This window comes from Vitis riparia, chromosome 16, assembly GCF_004353265.1.
Source record: "Vitis riparia cultivar Riparia Gloire de Montpellier isolate 1030 chromosome 16, EGFV_Vit.rip_1.0, whole genome shotgun sequence".
Taxonomy (NCBI): Eukaryota; Viridiplantae; Streptophyta; class Magnoliopsida; order Vitales; family Vitaceae; genus Vitis; species Vitis riparia.
In genome coordinates this window covers 16,043,476-16,054,790 of record NC_048446.1, presented here as the reverse complement: position 1 = coordinate 16,054,790, position 11,315 = coordinate 16,043,476, and the positions used below count along the sequence as shown (strand labels likewise).

Genomic DNA, 11,315 nt, shown 5'->3' with positions numbered 1-11,315 from the left:
CTGGTAATTCTCTGTGTAGGTACGGACAGGGGAACTTGTTGCACCTGCCTGCCTTCCAATGGTAACAAACCTTTTGTTGTTTGCCACTATCATTCGAAGCCCTAAGTCGTTGAAACACCCGTTTGTTACCATGCTCGTCAACATCCATAGCTAAAGAAGATCAAAACAGAGATTAAATGTAGACCTTTGCTTTGAAACTGAACTGAAAATCTTTATCTTTATCTTTATACCAAAAATAGGGAATTAGGGTATCCCGAAATAGCAATTCAAGAATTTGACCATAGGTTCCAACAGTTACAGATCCAATCTCATCATTGGAAACCCTAATTTCCTCGAAATTTCCATTCAGAACTTTATATTCAGAAAGGAAACACAGTGCATGTGATAAAATATCTTCGTGCAATGGGTCATTTGACCAAGTCTTTAATAATATTAAATTGTTTTATGTTGAGTCTTATATCTGTTATGTTGTCCTGGTCTATAGGAAATTGTTTATTGAGTCTCTTTATTATCTCCTGATTTTTGGTGATGGTGGCAGCAGATTTATTGAAACATGGTTTCATGGTCCTATTTTTATGTCTTTGTTGTTATGGCTTTGTCAAGCCAGTTGATTGTATTGCCTATTTATTAGTTGTCTCGGTACAAATAAAGTGTGGAATTGCTTCTTTGTTTTGGTTTTACTTTTGCTCAGTTTATTTTATCAGTGGTATCAGAGCCCGGTTAACGTTAGAAAAGTGGGTTAAAACCAGAGAGTGAGAATTGAGAGTGCCAAAACAGAGAGAGAGTTTGTGAGACAGAGAGACATATATCAGCAGCTTTGTTTATTTTCTTTCAGCAACAGAAAAAAACAATGGCCTCTGAAAATTTTGTGCAACCTGCAATTCCACGTTTTGATGGTCACTATGACTATTGGAGCATATTGATGGAGAATTTCTTACGATCTAAAGAGTACTGGCAAGTAGTCTCTGGAGGGATAGCAGAACCAGCAACGAACTCACCAATGACGGATGCGCAGAAAACAGAGATTGAAGGACAGAGATTAAAAGATCTAAAGGCAAAGAATTATTTGTTCCAATCTATTGATCACTCAATCTTGGAAACTATTCTGTGCAAGGACACCTCCCAGCAGATTTGGGACTCCATGAAGAAGAAGTACCAGGGATCAACGAGGACCAAGAGGCAGCAGCTTCAAGCACTTCGATTTGAGTTCGAAACTCTTCGAATGAAGCCGGGAGAGTCAGTTTCTGATTACTTCTCAAGAACAATGGAAATCATCAACAAAATGCGAATTCATGGCGAGAAGATGGAGGACGTGGCTGTTATTGAGAAAATTCTTCGGTCAATGACGCCAAAATTTAACTATGTTGTTTGTTCTATTGAGGAATTGAAAGACCTTGATGAACTATCAATTGACAAGTTGCAAGGATCTTTGTTAGTTCATGAGTAGAAAATCATCCAGGAGGACAAAGAGGAGCAAGCTTTAAAGGCTTCAACTAACAACAATGCCTTGACAACGAATAGATCAGCAGATCGAGGTAGAGGCAAAGGAAGAGGAGTTCGAGGAGTTAGAGATGGAGGTAGAGGAAGAGGTGGACGAGACAATTTTAGAGTTGATGAAGATCAACCAGATTTCCAAAATAGAGGCAGAGGTCGAAATCAACAATTTGACAAATCCAAGGTAGAGTGTTTTAGATGTCATAAATTTGGCCATTACCGTTCTGAATGTTATACTAAATTACCTAACGACAAAGAAAAAGAAGAGAAATCTAATTATGCAGAAAAGAAAGAAGTTGAAACCTTGTTGATGGCTGCTCAAGTCAATGAACAACCTCAGGCAGAAGTGTGGTATGTGGACACAGGCTGTAGCAACCACATGTGTGGTAGTAAGTCTTCTTTTTGTTTTCTAAATGAAGGTTTTCGTTCTACAGTGAGCTTTGGTGATTGTTCTACTGTGAATGTAATAGGAAAGAGTGATATTAATATTAGAACCAAGAATGGTTTTGTAGAAACAATTTCCAACGTTTTTTATGTTCCAGACTTGAAAAGTAATTTGTTAAGTGCTGGTCAATTGCAATAAAAGGGTTACATAATAACAATTCAGAAGGGTGCTTGTGAGATATATGATCCTTCGAGAGGTGCTATTGTTGTTGTTCAAATGGCTTCAAACAGGTTGTTTCCATTGAAGATTGATAGTGTCCAGTCTTTCTTAATGGCTGAAGTGAAAGATCTTTCATGGCTTTGGCATTTACGCTATGGCCATTTGAATTTTGGTGGATTAAAAACTCTCCAACAGAAACATATGGTGACGGGTCTTCCTCAAATTTCCATTCCTTCTCAAGTTTGTGAAGGCTGTGTTGTTGGCAAACAACATCGTTCTCAATTCCCTCAAGGAAAGTCGCGAAGAGCAAAGAATGTCTTGGAACTGGTTCACTCTGACATTTGCGGTCCAATTAATCCAACTTCTTTTGGGGGTAAAAAATATCTAATTATCTTTATTGATGATTATAGTCGAAAAACATGGGTTTCTTTTTTGCAGGAAAAATCAGAAGCTTTTAGTGCATTTAAAAGCTTCAAGGCACGCGTTGAAAAAGAAACAGGGAGATCCATCAAAATTCTCCGTACTGATCGTGGTGGAGAATATTGTTCAAATGAATTTGAATATTTTTGTGATGATCAAGGCATACGGAGAGAACTCACAGCTGCTTATACACCACACCAGAATGGTGTATCGGAGAGAAAAAATAGAACCATCCTCAACATGGTGAGGAGCTTGCTTGCAAGGGGCAAAATTCCAAAGAGTTTTTGGTCGGAGGCAGTAAATTGGAGTATCCATGTGTTGAACAGAAGTCCTACATTTTCTGTTCAAAACATGACACCGGAGGAGGCTTGGAGTGGACGGAAACCAGCTGTAGATCACTTCAAAATTTTTGGTTGCATCACCTATGCACATGTCCTAGACGAGAAAAGGAAGAAACTTGATGATATGGGTGAAAAATGTGTTTTTCTTGGCGTAAGTGAAGCATCCAAAGCATATAAATTGTTCAATCCACTCACGAAGAAGATTGTGACCAGTAGAGATGTTATTTTTGATGAGGAGAGCACCTGGAATTGGAATGGGCAGCAGCCTACTCAAGTCATTTTTGACAATGATGCTGAAGAAAAAAGGCAGCAGCTTCTACAACAACAAATTCCTACGGTTTCTATACCTGAAAGTCCACCAAATGATGCTCCAACAGCCGCTAAAACTTCATCAACAGCAGCAGAGAGTAATGTAGTTGTTGAATCACGACTTCGCCGTGTTCGAAAAAGGCCTCATGGATGCAAGATTTTGAGGTAACTAGAGTTCAATCTGATAACTATGATACAATTGCGCATTATGCTTTGTTATCAAATTGTGATCCCATTACATTCCAAGAAGCTATCAAGGATTTAAAGTGGCATAAGGCTATGAATGAGGAGATCGGGTCTATAGAGAAAAATAATAGTTGGGAGCTAGTTGAACTTCCAAAAGGGCAGAAATCCATTGGTGTTAAATGGGTTTATAAAACGAAGTTGAACAAAAATGGTGGAGTTGATAAGTACAAAGCTCGGCTTGTTGCAAAAGGGTACAAGCAAGAATTCGGAGTGGATTACAAAGAGGTGTTTGCTCCAGTAGCAAAGCTTGACACTATTCGCTTGGTGTTATCCATGGCTGCCCAAAACTCATGGTCTATCCATCAGTTAGATGTGAAGTCAGCATTTTTGCATGGAGAGTTGGAAGAAGAAGTCTATATTGATCAACCCCCTGGGTATGTGAAGCAAGGTTATGAGAATCAGGTATATAAGTTAAAGAAAGCACTATACGGACTGAAACAAGCACCAAGAGCTTGGTACAGTCGTATAGATGCTTATTTTATTGAGGAAGGTTTTATTAAATGTCCATATGAGCACACTCTTTACACTAAATATGGTGTTGATAAGAAGATTTTAATTGTGTGTTTATATGTTGATGATCTCATTTATACTAGTAATAATCAAACCATGCTTGCTGATTTTAAGAAGTCTATGATGAAAGAATTTGATATGACTGATATGGGATTAATGCACTATTTTCTTGGCATTGAGGTAGTGCAATCATCTGCTGGTGTTTTCATTTCTCAAAAGAAATATGCTCTAGAGATTTTAGACAAGTTTATGTTGAAGGATTGTAATTCAGTCATCACCCCAAGTGAAGTTGGCCTGAAACTCTCAAAGAGTGGAGCAGGAAAGAGGGTGGATAGTACTCTTTACAAGCAGATCGTTGGAAGTCTTATGTATCTGACATCTACAAGACCAGACATTATGCACGCAGTCAATTTAATCAGTAGATACATGGAGAATCCAACTGAAGTTCATCTTTTGGCTGCAAAAAGAATTTTTCGCTATTTGAAAGGTACTGTAGACTTTGGGATTCTATACAAAAGGGGTGAAAAATCAAGTTTGATTGGTTTTTCAGATAGTGATTATGCTGGAGATCTTGATGATAGAAAGAGCACTTCTGGAGCAGTGTTTATGTTGAATTCTGGAGCTATTACTTGGTCATCAAAGAAGCAATAGATTGTGACTTTGTCAACTACGGAAGCTGAGTTCGTTGCTGCAGCATCAAGCTCATGTCAAGCTATTTAGCTGAGAAGGTTACTTGAAGTTTTGTACAACCAGCAGCAAGGTCCAACAGTGATTTACTGTGATAACCTCTCTGCAATAAAACTCTAAAAGAATCTAGTCTTACATGGGAGAAGCAAACACATTGATGTGAGGTACCACTTCTTGCGTGATTTATGTAAAGATGGAGTTATTGATTGGTGTTTTGCAAAAGTGAAGATCAAATTGCAGATATCTTGACTAAGCCCCTCAAGCCTGCTGTTTTTATGAAACTTCGAAGTATGCTTGGAGTTTGTTCTTCAAAGAAGGTTGTGGCTGCTTCAGGAAAGGCTTTGCAAATTGATTCCTAAACTGATTTCTGCAGATATCAGTTTAAGAGAGGGTGATAAAATATCTTCGTGCAATGGGTCATTTGACCAAGTCTTTAATAATATTAAATTGTTTTATGTTGAGTCTTATATCTGTTATATTGTCCTAGTCTATAGGAAATTGTTTATTGAGTCTCTTTATTATCTCCTCATTTTTGGTGATGGTGGCAGCAGATTTATTGAAACATGGTTTCATGGTCCTATTTTTATGTCTTTGTTGTTATGGCTTTGTCAAGCCAGTTGATTGTATTGCCTATTTATTGGTTGTCTCAGTACAAATAAAGTGTGGAATTGCTTCTCTATTCTGGTTTTACTTTCGCTCAGTTTATTTTATCAGCATGCACTGGCGGAGTAACGCCGAGAAACAAAGAGTCGAGCATCGTCAACAGGTTGAAACAGTTAGACAAGGAAACCAGGTAATCAAGAAATCTGAAAAGTGGAATGATTAGTCAAAACAGTTGATTCATCAGACCTGATCACCATAAACCCCCAGTCTCCTCCCTCTCAGCTCTCTATCCGGAAACACTCTCCAAGCTGAAATAGTGAATCCGAGGATAGGCGATTGTTCGAAACTGAAATAAATGGAGTCCAATCGCCGTGGAGTGGCTCCTTGCTGTTAGTGCCAAGTTTTCTGTCTAAAAGGAATAAAAAGGCTTGTTTGGAAGGCAAGAAAAGGTGGTCAGTTGAAAAAGGGAAGGTTCTTGAGGATGAAATCACAAACACTAATTGGGTTCAATTGTCTGGGCTCTGGAGAGGCTGAATCAAACAGCAGGGAATCGGCAGAGGTGATGGTAACTTGATTTACTAAATTACCCTTCTTCTTGCGTTCTACTACTACGTTTTTGTTGACGTGGCAAGTTTTTTACTTTTTAGTACTTTACTAATTATATCATTTTAATCATTTTATTTTTAGTACCATACGAATGGATCATAGCAAATTCAATAAAAATCTTATAACCTCAGAGTTTTTTAAAAATAGTTTTCTGTTTTTAAAAACAGAAATTAATTTTTTTAATTTTTTTTGAAAGAGTTAATTTTTTTCACAAATTAACTCCAAATTAAAAGGTGATATTTGTTTTTTGACTGAATAAAAAAAATCAAAATATTTTAACTATTTTTATTTAGTTAAAAGTAATTAATAAATATCAACTAATATAATTAAATTAAACTTATTGATTAATATCAATAAGGTAATTTTAGTTGAATAGAAAAAGTCGAATATTTTAACTTTTTCTATTCAACCATAAAAACAAACACAATTAAAGCGTTGAATTTGTTAACAACTCCGTTAATTTTTAAAAACAATTTAAAACTTAAATAATAAACTCATTAATACCATAAATTTGTGAATATAATAAAATATCATTTTTTCTAACATATAATAAAATAATATATTTTCAATTAAAAATATAATTTATGATTTTATTATTATATTACTATTTTTATTTTACTAAAAACTATATATTTTTTAATTTATTTGTAATTACAAAATTATTTTCATTTTCAATAACACTTCAATTAAATTTAATTAATTAATATTATATAAATTGAATTTAAAATATTTTTACAAAATCAAAACAAATTTTAAAAAAATTATCCAAACAAGTCTTTTTGTTTTTTATTTTTAAAATCCTTTTACAAAAACAACTTGTCAAATATCTTTATTTTTATAAAACATTCAAAAACTTTTTTTGGTTCTTTAATTTAAAAACAATTTCTCAAAAAAAAATATATATATATAAGAAAGCATGATCAAACAAGAAATTTAAAAAATATATATATAATTAATTAAAGTACATGTTTGACTTGTATTAAAAATGAATATTAAAATTATTTTTGTTGTATAATAATTTTTGTTTCACTATAATAAAAAAAATTGTTTCATAATTAAAAAAAATTATTTATTTTTAATTCATTCATAATTGTAGATTTAATTTTTATTTTTTTAATAAGATTTAACTTGAATTTGATATCATATTATTATAAATTAAATTTATAAAATTTTTATAAATTAAAAGTAAGACATTGCTTTTAAAAACAATACAAATTCTTTCGTCCAAACAAGTTTTTTATTTTTATTTTTTTTAAAAAAAACCTTTTTTAAAACATCTTGTCAACCACTCTTATTTTAAAAAAAATTAAAAAAACGTTTTTTTGTTCTTTATTTTGAAAACAAATTTTAAAAAACACCACTAAACCCTTAATTTGTACATTTATTATTTTTATTTTTATTTGTGAGTGCACCTACCATCCTTAGGATTCTAAAGACAACAAAAGCTTAGATCTAGGGGCTCAAAAACAAACTTTACCTTTGATTTGAATATTCCTAAATCCTATCCAACCGATAAAAATGATCCCAAAATCAAAGGATTTTCCACTCGATGGTTTTATCTTCCATCCTTGGCACATGAATAGAGTGGTTACACACTCAGAGGAAGAGAGATGAAGGCTAAGGTTCTCTTTTTGGAAGAATGGAGTGGATGGATTGACTAATCCTACATTCTAAGGGGTTTTATATAGCCACTCTTGTGGGCTTAAATGACTTTGGCCTAAGTTAGGCTTGAGTTAATTATTCTAGCTCACAAGGTCCTAACTTATTAATTATCTCTATTAGGCTCCATTTAATTAAGTAACCTAATATCTAGAAAAACCGAAACTAAATAATCATTAATTCTTATGTAAGCTTTCATTTTTACTAAAACGTTCTTATGCATGCATATGATAAAATCTCTTATTTCTCTCAACCCTTCGTGCCAACAAAGAATGTGAGCTCAAGAAAATACCATTAGGACCCATAAGTACATACTGATTCCCTTAAAACCTAGTTCTAAAATTAACTCAACACTGCACTAGTAAATATTTTTAAAATTATTTAAATGATAGTAACTTTTATATAAAGGAGTATGGATTTAAAATTATTTTAAAAACTTTTTAAATTTGAGATAGTAAATATTTTTTAATACCTTAAAATTTTTAAACATTTCTTAAAAGTCACTATTTTTTAATATAAAGATTCTTACATTTTACATAAGTAGTTAATTGTCATTTTCTATTTTTTAAAAAATAAAAAATAAAAAATAAAAAGTATATGCAAACCAATAATATACCCAAACCAATAAAAAGTAGTTACTTTTTTTTTCTACCAATTTAGATTTTATTTCTTGGAGGGTGTTGACTTTATAACTACTGTTTGGTTATATATATATATATTGTAGACCCCCATTTTAGGGCCTCACTTTCATGCATTTTTTCGTAGCTCTTTTAGCCAGGTGTCGCAGCTGTGAGTAACCACGTGTCGATTCCCATCTGGTTGCTATGGCATCAGGTAGTGGAATCAAGGAGCAAACAAGAGGTTGACACGTGTAAAGAAGTTTTTGGAGAAAGGCTGCAGGCCGTTATTTGGGAGGTGGTGTTTTTGCTGCTGCAAAGGAGGAGCGGATGAGAGAGAGGATATTTTGGCAGAATAGGGTTGCTTTTGAGGTTGGTTAGGAGATATTTTTGGGGGGCAAATCTAGGAGAGAAGAGAGTTTTGGTTATTAGAGGGGGAAGCTACTCTTGCTGGGAAGAAGGTATTGCTTTTACTTGAAGGGAAACTAAAGAGGGAGAAAGGGTATTCATTTGAGGGAGAACTTTTCTTTTTCTGGGGGGCTTTTTGCTGGAGGGAGGGAGGAGGTGTGAGGGTTCTTGAGCTGAAGAAAAACAAGTCACAAGGGGGTATTCTTCCTGACAGAAGCTGAGAACAGAGGAGCGTAGAGTTGCTGAGAGGACCAGGAAACCAGAGAGAGGTGGAGGTTTTGGGAGATCCAATTTTTTTTGCTTGAGGGAGCATTCAGGTAAGGTCATCGCGTATATTTTGCTTTATTTTGACTACCATTGGTTTTCTCTTTCTCCTTTGGTTGTTCGGGGTTCCTTTTGTATGCTTAGTTATGAATAACAGGAGTTATACCTGAGTTGTGTCGATTTTTGGCTTGTTTATATGCTCATTGATTGCTTCATTCACTGTTCTTTTGAATATTTGTTTGAATCTAGTGAAGCTCTGTTTCATGGTGATTTATATGAAGATATTTGTTGCCATCTTCTTGTTTGAATTTGCTAAGCCTTTTTCTCCACCAGTCTAGGCTCATTGAGGGAGCATCAGATCTAGCTTTTCCTTGGTTTTTATATTGCCTATTTACTTTTTTTTATTCTCTCTCGGCCTAGATGTTGTTCATTCTTGTTACTCTTATTTGACGCACTCGATCTGGAATTATGCCCTATGCTGGAGTCTATTCCCAAGTATCTTTGGCCAAGGTTCTCGAGCTAGATCAATGGGCACTGTATGGGCTACGTTATTAGTCGATCTCATTTGGGAAGATTTTCAAAGATAACTAGGACCCTCTTCTCCAATCAGTGTGACTTCCCACCTATTCTCCGTGTCAGATATCCTACCAGTTTGCAAAGCTATCATCGGCACCAGTTAGTGATATGCTACAGTTGAGGTTGTTTTCTCCGATAAACAGAGAAAAGAGGCTTGTTGATGGGTCTAAAAGTGCAGGGCTTCTATTCAAGGGTGGTGAGGTTAAAGGAGTGGTTGAGTATCGAAAGACACTACACATTTATTCAAGGCAAGAGTACTCTGTGGCTTTACCACGCTGAAGCATCCTTTGGTCGCAACTGTAAGAGTAATGAAAGACACTGAAACTAGGATTAATGCTCAGGCCGATGCTTATGAGTATATGGTTGATTATTTCCCAGGCCAACAAGCAGGTAGAACGACTGGAAAATGTAGTTGGGGGTACCACACTCACCCCGATGATGGAAGTTGGTTTTCAGGTATTGATGTTTCAACACATATGCTCAGTCAACAATTGCAGGAACCCCTTTCTTGCGGTTGTTATTGATCCAGTAAGGATTGTTTCTGCTGGGAAAGTTGAGTTTGGAGCGTTTAGGACATACCCAGAAATATACGAGCCTCCAGATGACCCTGATTGGGGAACTTGGGAGTCCACAAGGTGCTGATGGCCTTCTGATTCATGCCTAATTGGTGTCTCAGCTGATTCGTGTCCAGCTGGTGCTCCTTGATTAAGGGAGTAATCAACAAAATTTATAACCTATTACACCATATACTAGGGTAGCAAAGACAAAGCTACTATAGCATAGTGGCTCTAGGATCGTTCACTGGGATGGGTTTTCACTTCACAAATGATATTAATTCAAAGCTGAATTGGTGTCTTTTCATTTCAAGGTTAGCTTTAAAAGAAAACATAAAGATGTTTGAACAAAGATTGGTTTTAAACTAACCAAAAATAATAGTAACTGATTTTACTTACAAAGAAAAGTGTTTCTTGGAGTTTCAGATCACTAGGCTCAGATTCATCATACAAAAAGGGAGTTCCGGTCACTTGTTTCTTTTCCTCGCATTAGAGAATTAACATATAGTTCCTTCTCCAACCGGTGTTGTACAGATGCTTCCCTTTAATGAGTTCAAACACTAAATCCCTCTCACTGATGCAACTTGCAATGGCTCATACCTCTCACCTAGCACTTGCCATTCAAGGTGATCTTTAACCTTGGATTACCCGTCAAAAGCTCGCAAGAGATAACTAATAGATGTCTCCTTGGAGTCCAAAAGCTTACCAAGTGTTGGCTATTCTAGAAAATCCTACCTTCAAGTCACCTCCCAGAGGCTCGCAAGGGGTAAACTAGTGAATCTCCATGGATGGAGATCACTTGCCTTACCAAGTGTTGGCCCAGGTGATTTAAAGGCGTTTTAAGTTAACTAAAAAGATAAAATCCATTAACGGGTCACACTTTCTTTTCATTAAAAACTAAAACAACAAAACTTCCAATTTATGCATGAGGAAACTTACCCGGTTACCTTCACTCCAAGAGACAAAGAGCCTAGCCTCTCATCCTCTAAGGAAAAATCCTCAGAGTTTGATTGGCTAGAAAGAAAACTAACGAGAAAACAAGAATATATAGAAGAAACAGAGCAAGTGCTCTGTTCGTTGATTCTATATATGATATATTATATGATGGATCTCCTGGAACAAGCTCCTCTGAGAGTCTTATATAGGAAGGTAATTTACCCTTCCTTGGATACTTCCTAGCTAAGGAATTACATGAGTGGCTGAATACAAGGAGAAAATGGAAATTTATACAAAAATATTTGAAGAAAATATCTAAAAGTGTCGGTTGCAAATATCGGGAAGCACTAAGGACCATTTCGCAGGTGAAAAATGAGGTCTGCGAAATTTCGCAGATGAACCACAAGGGCTGCGAAATTTCTTCATAGCAACCAGCTGATTTCGCACTGCCGCAAAGTTGGCTTTCATCTTGTGGTGTTTG

The 11,315-nt window shown here is 35.4% G+C and overlaps 1 protein-coding gene across 1 annotated transcript; it reads left to right on the top strand.

Moving 5' to 3' along the window:
* Positions 1–850: 850 nt before the first annotated feature.
* On the top strand, positions 851–1,447 carry LOC117933318. The gene has a single exon (XM_034854689.1). The coding sequence runs from the start codon at positions 851–853 to the stop codon at positions 1,445–1,447; it is 597 nt and encodes a 198-aa protein (XP_034710580.1).
* The last annotated feature ends 9,868 nt before the right edge of the window (positions 1,448–11,315 follow it).